At 35.7% G+C, this 18,992-nt stretch overlaps 1 protein-coding gene across 7 annotated transcripts in view; it reads right to left on the bottom strand.

Annotated features, from left to right (window-relative positions):
• The window catches only part of LOC113965613 (dynein heavy chain 5, axonemal-like), a 156,934-nt gene that overhangs the window by 120,321 nt on the left and 17,621 nt on the right, over positions 1–18,992 (bottom strand). For 6 of the 7 annotated variants that reach the window (XM_027679275.1, XM_027679284.1, XM_027679294.1 and 3 more), the window contains exons 14-30: positions 17,635–17,754; positions 16,734–16,935; positions 15,247–15,342; positions 14,726–14,899; positions 14,552–14,641; positions 13,683–13,838; positions 12,584–12,723; positions 10,800–10,951; positions 8,491–8,698; positions 7,740–7,827; positions 7,500–7,623; positions 7,221–7,384; positions 5,996–6,088; positions 4,658–4,861; positions 2,721–2,801; positions 2,233–2,637; positions 1,968–2,086 (exon numbers count right to left, since the gene is read on the bottom strand). In XM_027679275.1, the coding sequence (XP_027535076.1) occupies positions 1,968–2,086; positions 2,233–2,637; positions 2,721–2,801; positions 4,658–4,861; positions 5,996–6,088; positions 7,221–7,384; positions 7,500–7,623; positions 7,740–7,827; positions 8,491–8,698; positions 10,800–10,951; positions 12,584–12,723; positions 13,683–13,838; positions 14,552–14,641; positions 14,726–14,899; positions 15,247–15,342; positions 16,734–16,935; positions 17,635–17,754 (2,616 nt within the window). The remainder of the gene's footprint in view (positions 1–1,967; positions 2,087–2,232; positions 2,638–2,720; positions 2,802–4,657; positions 4,862–5,995; positions 6,089–7,220; positions 7,385–7,499; positions 7,624–7,739; positions 7,828–8,490; positions 8,699–10,799; positions 10,952–12,583; positions 12,724–13,682; positions 13,839–14,551; positions 14,642–14,725; positions 14,900–15,246; positions 15,343–16,733; positions 16,936–17,634; positions 17,755–18,992) is intronic. The other variant, XM_027679304.1, reaches the window with a different exon arrangement.

The following is an 18,992-nucleotide window of genomic DNA, read 5'->3' as shown; positions in this document are numbered from 1 at the left end:
AAAATAATTTACAGATGTTTTTGTTATTTTTGTTATTTTCTGTTTATTCTGTAAAATACATTTTAATAATTATTTTAATCTATATTGTAAAAAGGGAAAGATAGCAGATATATAATTTTGGAGTGAAAATTCTGGTAGCTGGTACTAGAACTATGATTAAGTATTCAGAAAGATAAGAGAAAAAATATTATTTTCCCTAATGAGCACATCTCAGCTGTAGGACTGGGTGCAATCCCCAGATTTCATTCCTGGGACCACTTTTTGGCTACATCATAATCCTTTGGGATGAGAACTCTAAGTATGCCACCCTCTGTTGTGCCATGGTTATTTCCAGAAAGAAATTCAGGCAGATGGGGATCACGAAGTAGAGCAGGCTGGCTCCTTGGGAAGGAAAATGGAACTGGCAGATGAAAGCAGTAACACAGTCAGCAGAGGCAGCCAAGGCTTGATCCCACAGTACCTCAGCAGGAAGAGCAGGGCAGGTCTGGGGATGGTAGTCAGGTTCAAATGATAGTCCAGATCTTTAAGCAAGTCCACAATAATTACACAGCATGAAGATCAAGCAGGGAAGGTGAGTCAGTAAGTCAGGGTCAGGAGCAGGTCTAGTGAAGGTAGCTAGGATGAGACACAGTCCAGTGGGTTCCAGGCTGAGAAGTGGGTCTATGCAGTGGGATCCATGTTCAGTTCAGTAGGGTCCATGGCTGGGCACAGGCACGATTATGGCAGAGCTGGAGCTGTAGGTCAGGGGCCAAGCAGTGAAGTCTCAACTTAAAAGCAGATCCCGGGGGGTTCAGCCCTGCTGAGGTTTCCCAGCAGAGCTGCATGGGAGTCCTCTGCCACCAAAGGAAGAGGGAAGCTCTCCAAGGCACTAGCTCTTAGTTGGTCCTGAGCCCAGGCCAACCTTAAGGAGTAGGGGGTGCTCTCAGGACCCCTACAGCTGGTTTCAGCCACAGGGTATTTCCACTAATTCCTCTGGACAACTCTGAGAGTAGACCTGCAGGCAGCACTATGTATGCATGTATCCACATTACCAACTTATTGCTCCAATAGATTCCTTTGAGGTGCAAATTTCACCTTGTTTCTATAGCTGGAGTCTTAAAGCTTTTGCTCAAATGTACTGCTAGTGTGCCTGCAAGAACTTCCACTCCTGGTGAAGGGAAGGTTGAAGCCAAGTACCTGGTTACCTTTTGGACCATTAATGCAAAAGCACCTGACCTAGGAGAAGAGGAGATACTCTTCAAGGCCATCCAGGAATGTATGCTCTATGTGTGAACTGAATTCTGTTCATAACATCAAGGCAGCAGCCTGCAGAGGCCATACATAAAGCTGCTTCACACTGCTCACAGGCTATTGGTGTGCAGTGAGTGCCCAGGGTCAGTTGCTGACATAAACTTCATTGCCAAAAGCCACACACTGTGAATATACTGTCCCAGAATCATTAACCTATAACCACAGCAAGCCAAACCCTGTCTTTCCTTCTTTGTTGCTACTGTAGGAGTGCCCAATGAATCACAAATATCCCACAATTTAAATTTTCAAAAGAGCCAAAGTAAGTTTAAAAATAAGACTAAGACTCAGTATATTAAGAAATACCCACAACTGGAATCTCTAGTCACATTGAAGGCATTACTTAAATACTTAATATTAAATATTTGCTGAAGTGCTTTGTTGAGTTTAGACTCCTGAAAAAACTTTAAATTTGGATCTGGATTGAGAATTTGATTTACTTTTTTTCCCAACCAATTAGCTCTTATGGAATTTTACTGACTTCAGCATTGAAATTATGGTAATGAATCTGTGACAGTAAGACTGTGTATCTATCTTACATTAATCTGAAATTAGGCCTTTTATCAGGTGTCATATATACAGCGAGGCTGTGTTGTGTTTATTTTCTGAAGCCCTTTAGATACACCATTTTCAAACAATCACTAATGAAGTATAATTGTATTGCACCAAAGGTTACCTACTTTTCATTATAGTCTTTATAAAATTCTGCAGTATCAATATGGAATTTTTGAACACCTCTCAGTAAATCTGTTTTCATGTCTGGCTGTACCTTCAGCAGCAAGTCCTCAACCTGTTGTGCCTATATGCAGACAAAGAGAAAAATCAGGCACAAAAGACGCAGGAAACAAAGCACAAAAAATTTAATTAGGAAAATAGGTTTGTTCTAAAATTTCAACATTAAGAGGGCTGACAATAATGACTTGAGAAATAATACAGCTACAATACCTGTGAGTTTAGGTTCTTCCAGGCATAGGCCAACCCATCAACTCTTTCTGTATTTCCATCTTGAAAGAGCAGATTGTGTTTATGAAGCACAGAATAAGATTCTTCTATAGGTCCAACTGTCATGTCAATTTTAATCTCATTCTCTCGGATTTCCTTTAGTGCTTCCATTGCTCCCCGTACATCGTCAAGGTCATGGATAGGTCTGCTTAACCTCTTGCTAACATTTTCAATGAATGAATAAATTTCATCCATGTCTGTGGCAGACTTTTTATTCAAAGTTAATCCAAACGTTCTTTGTCTTGAGCGGCATTCCTGAATTAAAGCTATTTTCAATGGCTCTGTTGCAATATCCACCGATTGCAGTGCACAGTGATCGGGCAGTTCTCTGATTTGCACTTCTAATTGCTAAGATAAACACAAGGGTTCAGCTTTTAATTTCACTAAAATTTAACTGAACAGTTCATTTTTATTAAAGATAACATACTTACAGAAAAGTATCCGATTTGAGTTTGAAATTCAGCCATTGTTGGTTTAGTATCCATAAATTCCTTCACTTTTTCCTCTGGATCCTACATAAGAGAAGTTTATTTTAATGACTATTTAGCATTGGTATTACAATAACCTACAGAGTGCTCAGCTGCCTGATGTACTGTGCAAACACAAATGTTCTCTCTCTAAAAGAACTGAAGATATAAGTATTAATTATTATAAACACAAATTATTTTATTTGAACTGCTTTTCCTGACTCTCACTCTTTGTACAGTATGCTTTATAGAACTTGAAATCTATCTAACTCAAAAACTGACATGGGTCAGGATATCCCTAATCCATACAAATATGACTACAAAATTTACAATGTAGCTGCTAAAACTTTGCTGGAAATACTTCCTTCCCGGTCTCCCTTCTGCCTGCAACCTCCCAAAGGCAGCTCGCATCCTCTAACAGGTATTTAAATGGGAGCAATCGCACTCAGTCATCTTCAGTCTTCCTGAACCAGCATATTTAACTGCAGTTTCTAGCTACAGATGGCTTGGCCATTTGAAGAAATCACAGTTTGGCATGGAAGGATGGATCTAAGGGAAGAGAGAGCATTTAGCCTGTTGAAGGTTGTTCAAAGGCAATAGAGCACTGAGCATCTTTCCTTTTCATAAGGTAGGCCAGTTTCTGCAGAGCTGAGAACATCAGTGTCACCAGCTCAAGAAATGTGCTAGATTCTCAGTTCAGTTACAGACAAATGATCTTTACCCAGCTCATACAGTCTGCACTGTGAGGTCCATGAGAATCTGCTTGCACTTCTCTGGCCAACAATGAGTTACCAGTGACAGTTCCCAATGGTCCCACAGAGATTACAAAGACAGGGGGAACAGTGCCAACTTCTGAGGAAATTTAACTTCAAGGAGCAGATTAACTGACTACTTTAGAAGATTTTAGTGAAAAAGAAACATCATGCTACTGCATCATCCAATCTGATTATGCCTTGTCTGGGTGAAATGACATACTATCAACACGTGGCTAGCTCAAACAATATCTCAAAAAACGGAGGTAACTAAGCATTAAGATTTGGAACCTCAGAAGTCATGAAGAGGTGAAAATGCCCTATCTCAGCCTGGAGAAAAGAGTCAGCTGTGGGAACATGGTCACTTATGAGTTGATTTAGGAAGGGGAAGTTAAAAATAGTCAGCCATTACAAAGATAAGATTACTACTGTTCTAATTGCTTGTTTCTTGGCCTGACTGAAGCACCTCTGATAGGTAAGACCAGTAGTTGTCCATCCACACAGAGCTGAATTTCACTAGTCAGAAGGTATACAAGGTTTTATTTCATGAAGTATCTCCTGCCAAAACACTCCTTGGAGCTTTACCATTATGTGACTGGACCCATTTCCTAATGAAGATAAGTCCACCACCAGCCTAAATTCACTTCAGCTTTGGAATCCTTATTAGTGAAAGATTTCCTAGATTTACTTTATCATATTTTTGTGTGTGTGTGTGTGTGTGAAGAAATAGAAAAATATCTTTCAGCAGCAATTACTTGAGAAAAACTAGTCAGTTTCATATTCAGGAATAGCTTTGTAGTCTGCAATTGCTCAGAGATTCTGCTAAATTGTTCTTTTCTATAACATCTGCAGACAAGATGCTGTGAGAAAGATGCATAAGCATTCGAAAGCATAAGCTTGTTTATGCTCCAACATTCTTTTTTGTTCTTCTGCTTTCTTTTTTTTCTTCTGCTTTCTTGCTTAGATGGTTTAATTGGTAAAGATTTGCAAGTTCTGGTCAACACAAGAGCAGAAGAGAAATTATGGGTATATGAATGCTACCATGAAACCAATGCATCCTACTGAGCAATTCCTTACACAACCAGTAATTTTTTTTTAATTTATCTAGATTTCACAACATAGCAACATTATATTAAATATGTATTTAACCTTGTTCCAGATGCTTGAAAATTCAGAAAAGCTGTTCAGAAGATCCAATGCTTCAGTTTTAAGGGATAAAATAATAGTACTTAGTTGGATCACCACTTTGTTTACATCCTTATGTTCGAGGATCTGCTTGTCTAAAGGTTTCAGTGCCACCATCCTGGTGAGTTTGCTCTCATCACCTAGCTCTACAGCAGCAGCTTGTTCAACCTGGCATAATTTAAACAAGAAAAAACATATGTCCACTAGCTTGTTTGGGTTTTGGTTTTTTTAAATTATGGCATGCCCAATAATGAGCTACTTCCAGGAACCAATAATGAAGTACTTCTAGGAACTGACAGAAAGTGCAGATATACCAGCCACAGGGAGACTCTCTGTTCTTAGCTTGGATTTTCACAGAACTATAGTTCTAGTGTTAATGCTCATTTCATAAAAAATTGTCATGCAGAGCTCTATATTAATCATCTCTGAATTACATCAGTCAAATATGTGCCTTATACAAGTACAGTTGTGTTATTTTCTCCTTCTGCACAACTCTTATGTCTTCCTGCTTTCTTTAGTGTAGAATTACAATCTATACCCATTCTTAAAAAGTCCTGGAGGCAGTGGAGGGTTGGCTGCTTGAAAATAAGTAAACAATTCTGCTTGATAAAACTGAGTTCAGTCCACTCTCTCCTAGTTTTTGTTTGTTTGTTTTTTAATTATTATTTATTTGGAGGACTTGAATGTTTTTTTTCCATTGAAATGAGTTGATCCATTTTTCATGTCAGATAGACACAAAAATATTTTTACAAACATAATTCTTAGCACAGATCTACATAGATGTATATTGTATTACCAGATGAGACAGTTAAGGTCATGTGATTACCATTACTGTGCATTTTTGTACTTCAACAAATTTCAGTTTCTATCTAGACCTCAGACCTTTCCAAGGTTTTAGTGCTAATTTTGATGCCAGTTAAAATATTTATATACAAATAATTACTGTAGCATTATAGGTACCATATGTAGGCTGAAAGTTTAACTTAAAATATAATTTTTGCCCGGGAAGACTGATAATTTATATTCAGCTGGTAGTACACATAGATAATGGTTCTATGCTATCATCATCATACTTGAACAGCATATTTAAAATATTTTTTTAAAGCAACTTTTGATTTTAATTTTAGAAACCACCAAACATAAGGTTTATGAATTATCACTCTTATGTTTAATGACTTGGTATAGAGATTAAGAACCAGGACTATCCACCAGGTAACAAGTCAAGTATTGGTAGAGAATATAATCTTAAGAAATGTTAATTAAAATAACAAATTTTTTAAATAATCAAAATAAAATACGCACCTGCTGCTGTTTATGATGTAAGTAAGCAAATTTCCACAAGGGAATATCTTTGGCTATTGATAATATGGTATTTACTGCTTTGTTTACAGCACTCTGAAAAGGCAAAACATTCCCCTTGAGCACTAGGAGATACTATGACAAATGGTGAGTGGGGGAGGATCCTCCAAATAACACCAAAATTGAAAAATTATACCTCTATCTTTACAGGAAATAGTCTAATAAGCATGAAGTAGGATCACTCAAAATACATTCTGTAAGGGGAAAGAGTACTCCATAAAGTTTTATCACAGTCCTTCCAAGTTTATGTGGTTCTCAAATAAGAACATAAGAGACCTTTACGAACAGTAATCATGAATCACTGGGGATCATAACTTATAGTACTATTTCCCCTTAAACTGGTTATAAACATAGTTATTTATTATTAATAATAGTTTTCACATTCATGTCAGAATGCCTGGATACATTTGTCTGAATTGTGATGGTATAGTCTATAATCTCTACAGGCAGCTTTATAAATTATTATATAACTTCTTCTATCTCTGGCATTTTAAAATCACACTTTGTGGTTGATTTCTTACCGACAACATCATGAACGCTGCAAATAAAATCTGAGAAATAATTCAAACACTGATTTTGACAGTCACCATGCTAAATGAAAAGTCCACAAATCAACACCATGAAGAACTAATACTCTGTGAATAATTTCAGACATCACTGGACATTGCAAGTATAAGTGTAAGAATTTTGCTGAATTAGTATAAGTTTAAGAGAGTGTTCAAATTTTTTCACAGTTTAGGTCTTCAGGCAGGTAATGTTTTTCTTTACATTTTACTACTTCTGAATGCTGACTTATGAATCACACTTTAAAACTGATTTTATATTCTGAAAGAGTTTGAAGAGACCAGGAAATCAATCAGGTTGCATTGATGGCATTCATTTTTATTTTTGCATTCATTTTGAAATGTTTGCCTCTAAGTAGAGGTTTGTAAATTACTGAGTTACTGAGCTTTTAGAAAAACAGTTCCTTCTAATGGTCTGCATAACAAACATGATCCCTGGCTTTGTGTGCTTAGCATCCAGTGTTGTCATGAACTCAAGTGACTTTTTATCTTTCCCCCCCTCCTTTTAATTCTTATACCAGATTAAACTTGTACATATTGCTTTAAAACAATGCATTCATACATGTTTTATCACAAATGACTGAGATGTGCAACTATTTTGTTACCTGAATATCTTCAAGACTTGGTCTCAAGACAACATTTGGAAAAGCCAGTTGAATTTCAGCTTTGAACAAAGGAACCCTCTGTGTCTCTACAACCTTAGTCATCTGATACCTAGAGTCAATAACATGCAATCGATGTCTTAAGGACTCTAAAGAAATCTTCATGCCTTAAAAAAATATAATATTTAAGTGGAGTTATTTTTTTACCACAATAAGTTTTGGGGGAAAAAATCTCAAAGTTTTGTTAAAAAAATTAAACATATCTGGAAAAGACAGACTCACATCTAACCAAAGAGTCAGTATTCTTCTGACAAAGCTGTCCCACCAGATTATAGTAAGCACAGGACAGGCATTCTTGGCAGCGTGTTTTCTGTTTGATGTCAAGATGTGTACAGGCATACGAATCCTGACAAGTAAAAGAGAAACTCTTAGGAAAACAATCATATTACCCAGCACATAAATGAAATATCAAGTATCTGACTAGGTTATAAAAGGTTACTTTTTACACTGTAGAGGTCTTACCTCCAGAGTTCTTCCGGCATCTGCTTTCAGCCTGTGTTTAAGATTATCTACAAGCTCATACACAGAGCATTCCACTTGCTGACTCTGTCTACAAAAACAACCTTACAGTCACTCACAGGAAATCAAATGTAAGGAATACCCTTTGTTATTTTCCAGGCACACATCCTCAGTTCCATTGCACCGTGAAGAATATTATGTGCAAGGAAATGCCCTTTTGATGCTTTTCAGTTTGTTCCTATTGCTAGGGCATATAGAGACTTTAAGATATTAAACTATGCAGACTAACAAGAAACTCATTTGTCAGACTCTGTCAGACTCTCTTACATCTGATTCAACTGGACTTCATAATAATTTAAAAAAAAGCTTTTTCCAGCAATAGTTAATAAAACAGGCTTATCATGATGATGCAGTAAGATAATCTGTGAAATCAGAATTAGTAAAATAAAAAGAAGAAGCATTAAGAAACAAGCAATTAACATGTGGAGAAATTTAAAGCAATTAACACCTGAATGAGATTTCAAGTCTTATCCGTCTTCATTTTTTTTGCTACTGATTAGAATGCCATAAGAAATGCTAAACACTACAGATGCTATTTCACAATTGCTGTGTCCAAGATACTTTGGAGTTTCTCCCTTGCATTCTAAGAATATCATTTTGCTTTAAACTAAAACTCTGTTATAATAAAATTTTAAAAGAAAAGTTTGTATGCATAGAAAAATGGCCTTCAAATCTGTGTAATTAATAAACCTACTGAGACAGTTTGCCGGAAGAAGAGATAGCAAGTTTTTCTATCTGTTCCAGGAAAGAGATCGCATCTATAGGTTTATCTTCTGGCAAAATTATCAGAGCAGTGTTCGACATGTCCTCCAGAATTCTTTCAATTCTGCATTCCAGGGTATCAGCCGCTTCTTTGACTACATAGTCCAACTCCCTCAGGGTACTATAAACATTCTGAATAACTAAGCAAGGAAAACAAAATGAAAAAAAATAATGCAAAATACAGATCTCATCTCCCCTTCCCACCCCCACCCTCATCCCTCCAGGTATTACAATAAAATGAAGATTTAATGGCAAAGAAATATGCAATAAAGGCCTGAAACAGAAACATGATGGACTTGCTCTACTTTTGAATCTTTAAATTATACCATTTTATAACAAATAGAACAATGTCCTTCAAACTATCTCTTCTTTTTGGTATTAACCTTGTAGTGAAAAGGATCAACAAAATTTAATGTAAAACAGAAAGAATACCAGTGTCCAAAATTATTTTGGTCCTCCTACATACATACACATACAGCAAAATGTGGTACTTTTAAAATTGTAATTCACTTATAAATTAAATTGCTAAAATTACTCCAGGCAAGAATGCAACCTTGTTAAACCACTAGATTTCTTCTTTCATAGGAATGATCTAACTTATTTTGGAAAGAGATAAACTAAATGCTTTAACAGATGTGTTTATTAAGCTAAAAGTAGAAACAGCTGTTTCTGAATAGACTGGAAAAATTCTTTCCCTTTCATACTTTCACTACAAAATAGAAAGAAATATATCATCTGACACGCTTTGTCTCTTTTATTACCACATAGCACCATATATATATTTCTACTGTATGTAGAAAGAAATCAGTATGGCATCTAAGGCACAGCAGTGTGAGAATGGTGTCCAACTACCGATGCTTTAAGTGGAAAACCTCATTTATTACTATTAGGAAGTTAATGATGGAGCTTGTCTTTTTTATTGACTAAAATGGACAAATAACCCAACAAATGCCCTAGGTTTTTTTATATATACAAATTAAGTAATCCTAAATCCATTTGCCTGCCTCATCTCCTCAGTTTTAGTCTAGAAGGCAATTATGGGCCCCCATACTTCTGGATGAAATTTCAAGCTCATGCACAGTGAGTTCTGCACACTGCTGGCAGTAGATAGTTATTTTGTACAGTGAATGGCTACCTTGTAAGCGTCCAACGTACATTTGGGCATGTTAGACGTTGTACATCTTCAAAAATATATGGTGCATACACTCAAGAAAAGAATTCCCTTTCAGATGCAGCAGCAGGAAACAGCCCAGATACTCTTGCTACATAATCTCTAACTTGTTAAAAAAAGGACCAGTTTCCACCAAGACAAATGGTGAAACAAAGAACCATTACAATCTGAATTATAGCTATTCAGATACTTAATATATGGCAGCGAGTATCTAAAGGAATAAAAAAATTAAGAATATTGTAAAGAACTTCCTTTTGATGTGTTACTAAACTATGCAAACCAAAGACAAAAACTCACTTTAGAGCTAAAAAACAAATATAAAAACCACTTGCCATTTGGTTTTTGTGCTCTGGTGAGGCAAAGGTCAAGTAAAGCTTGAAGATGACCAGCCCTGCCTTAAGCACAGGTCAGAGCCCTGTGCACCAGTGCCACATGACAGAGTCACAAATGAACAGCTGCACAAACCTGTGCCCATTTCACTTTCAGATTGAGACCATATCTGTTCCTGTTTATCTTGCTGCTTCTCATTTTGAAGAAAAAAAGTGAAAGCCTAACATCAATCAACTTCAACTGAAAACTGATTTACAAGCATGAGTTATTGTTTTCTCACAAAACTGCAATATAAAAGTCTTGCTGATGGTTTTACATATGCCCATTTCAATGACACTTTTACAACAGTTAATCAATTGTATGTTGTATTTGATAGTGATAATGTTGTATCTTACTGGCTGTGTAGAAAAAGCTCAATGTAGGCATTGAGCAAAACAAAAAATGTTTTCTTGGAAAAACATTCTTGGAAAAAAAATATGATTTGGGCAGAAATCTCCAACCTTGATTTCAGACATGTCACTTCTGGGATGTTTGGCATAAGTTACAAAGATTTTTTTTTATAGAAAAGATAAGAGATATTATTAAAACACCCATGGTCATTCTCTCATCTCACATTCTTGTAGCTAAAATTATCTACCTGAAGTGTTCAGTCTACAAACATATTTTTCCCAGAGAAATAAAAACAGAATTCAGATACCTAACACTACGAACAATTTACCACTTCTTCTCCTGCTACATACATTTATTGATGTTCAAAGAAGTCCATGACAGCCGCGTCAGGCCCGGAGTCAGGGCATCCTCAACTTGTCCTATAAATGGCTTCATCAGTGGTTTCAGCATAACAGGAATCCCATTCAGACATTCTTTGTAACTGTTCAGCAGATTCTGGAGTCTGAAAGACATGATCATCTTTATAATGTGCTTTACTTATATATTTGAAACATACAGAAGTTTGGACTCATTTTCTTTTAACAAGATTTGCAAGTTCTGATCCCACCTTAAAAACAAGAACTCTTCCCAGTTCTTCCTAGCTCCAACTAAGCCTTTTTCTCCTTACCAACAGCAGAACCAGACTGGAGAAATAAGTACCTCCAGTAAAGTGACTGTGATCAATTTAGAGAATTTCTCTTCCAAGAAAAATTAATTATAACTAAAAAAAAAGAAAAATAAACAGAAAATTGAAAACATGGCATTTTTGTTTCCTTCTTCCTATCTCACAAGACATGGCATGAAATGATGCTGTTTATAGGGAAACCTAGATCCAAACCACAAAGAACACCAAATCCCAAAGAAAAAGAGGCCAAATTCTGAATAAAGGCTTACCAGTATAGTTCCATGAAAATGGAGCTACACAAAGAAGCTGCATAAACAAGAATTAGAAGCAAATATAACTCAAAGGTCAGATATATAATGGGTTCCTTACAAGAACTGCTGCAAAAAACCCACAATAGTTATGTTCTATGCCAGATTAAAATCATGCCTGTAGACAACATTGTTACAAACCATATACTGAGATAGCCCATTCACAATATACCCAGCACTGTTTTTCAGATGTTGTTAATTAAAAATCTACAGCCTCTGAATATTTCTTCTTTGCTTGGGGAGTAAGTCTGAAGCCTTTTTTTAAGTCAAAGGTAAATTTGGGTTTCCCTTTTTACTGCAAACATTTTCTGTACTTTTTTTCCTGTTGAATGGAAAAAGTTGGGGCTGTTGCTTTTTGGACGTCTGTAACACAGAGTTTGCCTTGCACATTAAAAATTCATGGTTAGTTTGTCCTTAAACACTCCACAGAAAAATGTCACATTATAACAGTGAAAGACTAAAAATTTTAACAATAGAAAAAGGGAGGAGGGGTTGAATTGAAGTGTTTATAAAACTCTTTGAACTTTGTCTCTTTTTGTCCAATTCTATTTAGAAATGCTCCTCACAAAGCATTGCTTTTTAAAGACTGATCATTCTTGCTTAGAGAGTTAGTGATTAATAATCAGGATCCCTGAGAATGAAAAAAACTCTTGCAGCAGGGATTTGGACTATTAAACAGAAAGACATTATTTAAAATCAACAAAAGTGATTTTAGATATTCAACAGGGGAGAGAGAGCATGCTATAACTGAGGTGATGTATTAGCTATATAAATGTTGGGGTTGTGCTGTAATCAAGTGGAAAATTCCAGCTTGTATTTCCAACAGAAAAAAAAAGCTTTTGATGTTAACTGTAATATTTTGGAGTGTAATCCCTATGCTAAAGTGCATAGATGCCTTAGAGGTACCTAGGAGCTCCACTTACAGAGCAGCTGCTGAAGTAACAAAACAAAAACATGTAGGCGTTTCTGGTAATGAGATATGTGTGTAAATAGGAACAACTGCATTTTAACAGTATTAATATGGAAATGCAGGGAAAAGCAATTAAAATTCAATTAAACTCCATCAAAGAGAAAAATTACAATAAATCAAAAGCAACATATGCAACCGACTCAAAGGTAAGGATTTGCAGATGAGAAACAAATCCAAAAAGTGTTCACTTACTCCATTTGACGTCTTTTAATCTGTTCTTCATCTGCATACAAGACAAGGACAACATCTGGAACTTCAAAATGCATTTTTTTCAGGTATTTTGTCTCATAAAGTACTTCCAGGAGCATTGGATCTAAGTTTACAAATAATTCCTTCATGTAGTAATACAAGGGGAAAAAAGAAATAGAAAATAAGACCAGTTTGGTAGTTACATGTAGTGTGATATAATTGGATCATATAAAAAGACGTACATGACTGAAGATTTTTTAAATGGATACCCATGTTTCTACACAGATCCTCAACCTCCTCTACAAATATACAGGTTTCCCAAAGTGTTAATCAACCAATATCTTACTCTGATTTCAATTCCTTGTGACACCTTCGCTGTGCCTTAAACACTTGGCTCTCATGACTTCCCAAGTTTAATTCTAGTTCTGCAGCTACATTCTGTGGAAGCTAATTTGCCTTTTTATCTCACTTTCTCCAATGGTAACTAGGGACAGATATTGTGAAGGTTAATCTCTATGTTTTTGGGGGCACTAAATGTTATTAAGTTGCTAAATAAATTTGAAAACTAGGTTCTAGTTGTCCATTATGGAATCACTAGTACAAAAAATGCCACATTTGTATCATAATTTCTGTGCATTACAGCAGAAAAAATAACTTGTGAAGAATGGTAAGATTTTCTGTCTCAGCAATCAGTTTTGAAAGCAAATTAATGAATTATTGCAATATATCCAACACATTGATATTGATCACTACAGAAAAGACCATGATCTAATAAAAACTTCCTTCCTTGACTAAAGTTTTTGTTAGCACAGAAAATAAACCAGGAAACAATATCTTAAAAAATGTAGATAAGTCAACAGTAGATATGTATTTCCTGGCTACTGCCTCTTTTATACCCTGAATAAGGCAGAAGCCTTATGAAGAAGAGACATGATGAAACAAAAAGGAAAAAATATTCCAATATTCCAATTCAAGTTGTTCATTTTTTAACCCTTAAGGATTAAAGGGTTTTAATGCCTTCTTGCCTATCTATGATATGATTAAAGTAGCATTTGTAATATTAAATTATGTAACAGTAATACAAAGAATAAATCATATTTACCTTTGTTTCTGGGTGCCTGGCAAGTAAGGAAGCACACAGAGCATTTCTAGCTTGGTCAGCAAATCTGCACCAAGCCCTATAATAAATAAGTTCGAATTCCAAAAGAACTGCAGCCATTTTATTGTAGTTCTTAACAACCTTTTTCATTTCCAGTGTCTGTAATTCATGGGAAAAATAAAAAGCATACACCACTTGAACAATTTAACGTGTTTAACATAGGAGAAAGTCCCTCTACTAGGCTTTCCCTCTCCAGCACTAGGAAAACAAAAGAAATAGAAATAGAAAACTCTAAATTATGGTATTTTAGAGACAAGGTAGGACACAGGAACATAGCAATATATTTAGGAATTCAATTATTTAAAAGTATGCAACTGCTCTAACCAGCATAACTCTTTTCCTGATTTTTCCTCCCAGTCTTGCCCATTAGACAAACTCTGTTACCATGGCCTATACAAGGTACTGATGCCCGTTAAGAAAGCTATACAAATTATATTCTTTCATGAAGTGTGGCTAGTGTTTGAGGTCCTCTTCATTACAGAGCACATCAGACAGAAGGCTCTAAGCTTAGCTACACAGCCAACAGTGCTACTACCATGATTAACATGAGTCAAATCCCAGAAGGGACAGAAACACTGGCCTAAGTCATCAGCTTAATGTCTCGAGGGAAGCCACTGTCTTGAGCCATAGAATAATAATGCTGCAAAAAGGAATCCAAAACCTGGAGCAAATGCTAACACCTATCCCTCCTGTTGGATGAGCTTGGATACAAGCTTCTAGAAAAGTGAGTGCAGCAGTATAAAAAGAAATCATGTGTCTGTTAATAACATCCTTGAAAGCTTAGCATAAAGGCTCCTCTGCTAATTTCCAACCTTCAAAAGTGTGGTTTTCTTTTTAAGGAATGTCATTGGATGGTCAATTTTTCTGAATAACTGCTGAGCCCACATAATCTTCCCTGTTACCTAAAACACAGAAAATAGGAGGTTATATTTTCATTAACTTAAAAACAGTCAAGAAGTAATTTTTCTCATTTCTTTCATTCTTACTGGTGGTATATTACGTGGTATAGGTGGATTTTCCTTTTCCTTCTGGTAGAGTTCTTGAATAAACTCCAAGTCTTGGCTGTATTGCTGAAGGACAATGGTATACTTCTCATTAAGATCAATATTATTTTCTCCTATTTGTTCAAGCTTCATCAGAAGTACCAGCATCTGTTCAGTCTAAAAAGGAAGATGGAGAACTTACTGCAAAGATGTTAACAGTTCAGAAAGCCATTGCTCATAAACTATTTTATTAATTTAGAATATGCTATGTAAATTTGTAAAAATAAACTTAAAAATATAGGGGAGAAAGGGAGCATAAGCCTGGCACCAAATGAACATTATTTTCCAGCACTTCTGTAAGCAAATTTTAGAACATTTATAATAGGCTTGATGTCCTCCAAAATTATCTCAGCCACCAGCACAGTACAAAACACTGGCAGTAATGAAGGAGTTCAGTAGGAGCTATGGGTACTCAGCCTTTCCAAGCACCAGAACAAGGGGTTTGCATTTGTAACATCACTTACAGTTACAGTCTTCTCAAACCACGAATCCACAAATTCTTGTATGGATTCATACAATGCTGCAATTTGGTTCTTAAATTCAAGGTAATCTTTTTCAAACTAGAATAAGAGCAAAAGAAAAAAATCATCTATAGTGCTGCCTTTCCCTGTATAAAATCCTTTCCCTGTAGCTTTTGGGGAATTTGCTTTATCTGCCCAGTGCATGTGTTCAGCACTGAATTAAAAAGAACAGGAACAACATCATCAATGAAGGTATTTACCTTCTAAGCAAAGCAAATAAATATAAGCAGTGTTAGGCTAAATGATTGAAGTTTCATCTTCACGAACACAAAGGAGCACAGAGGAACATGGACAGGAGGAGGAAATCTCGTAATCTCACCAGAGATAACAGAACACACTCACTAGCTACTCGCAGCACTGCCACAGGAGAGCACTCAGCTCACTGTCCAGGTATGAAACCCAGCAAAGGTGAGCAAAGTGGCAGACTTTCCAGAGCCCCTTACAGACTAAGGGAGGTTATTACCAAATTTCGCAGCTCCTAACTAGAAGTAATTTGGATATTCACCTGTAATATTTTTTTCTTAAAAGTCTTAAATACTGATGGCCTACAAAAAGAGTTCAAAGCAAACTTCCTCTCAAAGAGAGCACTTGGGAACACAGCCTATTTACGTGTAAAGCCATATTGTTTTTTAACACCTCCAAATTCCAGTTAACAGTAAATGCACTCTTTCAGAAAAGAGCCACAGAGCAAGTAACACAGGCCAACAAGACACATTAACCAACACAAGCCAGAGAAACACAAGCCATCAGCCAGTTAGAAGAAAGCCAAAGGTACTTCAGACTTAAACATTTAAAGGAAATTTAATGACAGTTGAAAGCTATAGTTCAGGAAGGCAGGAGAATAAGTCAACATTTCTAGAACTACTTTAATGAGACTATTAATCCTGCAAAATAAGCAGGCTATAGCTCAAAAAAAAAGCAGCTCAATTCCAGCATGTACAGGATGTATTAAAACATGAGACTGAAGCATTTGAAAAGCCACTTTAGTTTTTATCATTCTGTTCAGCACTGGGAGTGATATGATTCTCTTCTCCATCTAAAATGTGCAACTATGTGCCTTTACTAACTTTACTATAATACTCCATTACTATTCCACTAAGTATTTTTAATAACACTAAGGAACTCTTACGAATAGATAAACCGTATTTAATGTGTTGACATGCCTGAATTAGTTTTCACTATGCATCTCAAAACAATCAAGTTTAGGAAATCTTGTTTGTAGCATTACCCGTCACACAGAAAAACTTGAAATAAAACCAAATTTACCCTAACACTTTTAAATTGTGTTAAAAGATATGAAAGTATTAGTATTATTGTTACAGCAAAATAATATATGTGCATTGTTACAATATTTAACATTCTTTGCATAGCTCCAGTGAGAAGCACAGAGTTAAGGGAGTGATTGTCTCACAAGTGCCAAATATATGTACCTCTTTTTTTCTGTGATCCAGAACATCATACTCTTTGGATTTGGTATTTGTAGCAATGCTCTGGTAATGAGTAGTGATCTCTTCAATACCTTCTATTTTTATATGATGGAGCTCTAAAAGGCTTTCCATAATATTGCTCATATGTGAAATCTTCTCCAAACGTTTACAGAAGGCATCAAATTTTCCAAATATATAGTTTTCACTAAAATAACAAAGCAAGAGAGGAATTGTAATGCAAATCTCTTTGCAACAGATTTTTTCTATTTAATCCACATATATTCTACCAGAACTGCCATCAAGTTTCACACCCAAAAAATCCTCATGCTCTAATAATTACAAACCAAGTAAAAATCATTTTAAACTAATGGACATAAACTAGAAAATGTTTAATCCTTATATATGTCAATTAAAAGCTTTACCACATTTCACAGGAGTTATTCTTTCAAATAAGACATTTACAGGAGATCAAAATGTGAACATACAATACAAAGAAATGCCCCATGCTTTAAGTACCAATACAGGTAAAACTCCCCTTGGCATTGTGATAGACAACCCAGCCCAAAGCTGACTAAATTCCCTTAGAGTGTTTTTACTCATATTCATGACTCAAATTTGTTGGTATTTCAGACCATACATATCCATTTGTATTAAATTAAAACATGCATAAATTCCTCTGAAGTCCTCTTGGACAGCTCTTGAATCAACAAGGGACTGGCAAAAACCTGTCATTAGTTTCTTCCTGAATAGAATAAAAAAAGCCTATGCAAGGTCATGTTCTGATTATAATAAACACTTGATTTTAATTGAGAATTTAGACTTTCTGTTAGTCAGCAGATAATATGCCATCTCATTTATAAATTGTATACATCAATATGATTCAATATTAAAGTGAATTATTTACCTGAAATCAAATTGCCTGTCATTTGGATTTTCCTTTAGCTCTTTCCTAATTTTCTGAAAGGATGTTTGGTATTGTTCTTTGAGGGAAATGCATTGCTGTATCCTCTTTAGCAATTCTTGCCTGAGGAAGAAAGCACAGAAGACAGAGAATCATCCTAAGGGTGTCTTCAAAAGAATATAAAAAAAGTAAAACATTTCAGTCAGAAATGCAACTTTGCAAAATAAAAATACAAAATTATACATTATGTGAAAAACATTCAAAGTATGATCTTTACATGAAAAGCTTTTGGCTTAAATCTGTTATCTAGATTGGATATTTTTATTTTAGGTTATGTTGTCATCAAACCAAAACTTTCACAGCATAGTCCAGAAAGGATTTATACTAGGTTAATGCTGGCTACTGAATGCCTGCAGTTTGGTCATTTCTCATCTTCTGTATTGAGTATTGCTGATAGGTTTTCCTTTGCTTGTTTCTTTGGTATTTTTCTAAGGAGACAAGACTGTGAAAGTATTTTTCCGGATTACAGTAAGCTTGAGGAAAGCTTTGTTTCTTTAAAAAGATACACCAGGAAGAACTTAGTTACATCTTATACACTCATCCTTCAGATACATTTCTTCTGCCAGTGACATCAGCATTCACCACCCAATGGATGACTTTCATACAAACACCTCTGTGCTTCAATTTATGCTGAATGAAGTGCTTGGACAAGCAGCCATAGAGCAGCTAACTCATTCCTTCTTTGAAATGCTGCCTTTACTTCTCCTGGCAGTGATGCCTACAAAAAATTCAAGGTCATCAACAACGGTGCTGAAAACACTGTCAGTCCACCTGACCAACACTGCATGATTGCTGCTTTTTCTCCATCCCTCTTTCTTCCCACCATCTCACTGTTCAATTCCCACATTTCAGATTGCAAGCTCTGCTTATGTTTTAGATTGCAAGCTCCTTGGAGCAAACTTTTTGTTCGTTTTCTGTATGGTGCCTAACATTTACTGAAAATCACAGACTACTGTTATACTAACAGCTGTACTAAGAACAATAGAAAAGAAGAAAAAAACTAGTCTTAGGTTATGTCTAACTAGCAAACTTACAGTAAATCTAGCTTTTTAAATTTAAGATGCTTCATTAGCACCATTTATACTCCACATACAGCATTCTCCCCAGAATACTCAGAAAAAACAAGTCTGAGTCCCATCTTATCACCCACATACCTCGCTCCAGAGTACAACTGAATTGTGATTCTGGTCCTGGTATATATTGTCCCCTTCCTCAAACCAACTTTCCTGTCCACTAACAGCAAAATATAAATCTTAGATGGAAGTTTGCCACTCTGTCCCTGTAGCTTTTTAATGAAGAAC

Source organism: Neopelma chrysocephalum, unplaced genomic scaffold (assembly GCF_003984885.1).
Source record: "Neopelma chrysocephalum unplaced genomic scaffold, ASM398488v2 Primary Assembly neopelma1_22b, whole genome shotgun sequence".
NCBI lineage: Eukaryota > Metazoa > Chordata > Aves > Passeriformes > Pipridae > Neopelma > Neopelma chrysocephalum.
Note: the sequence above shows the minus strand (reverse complement) of the source record. Positions and strands in the feature narration are given on the sequence as shown.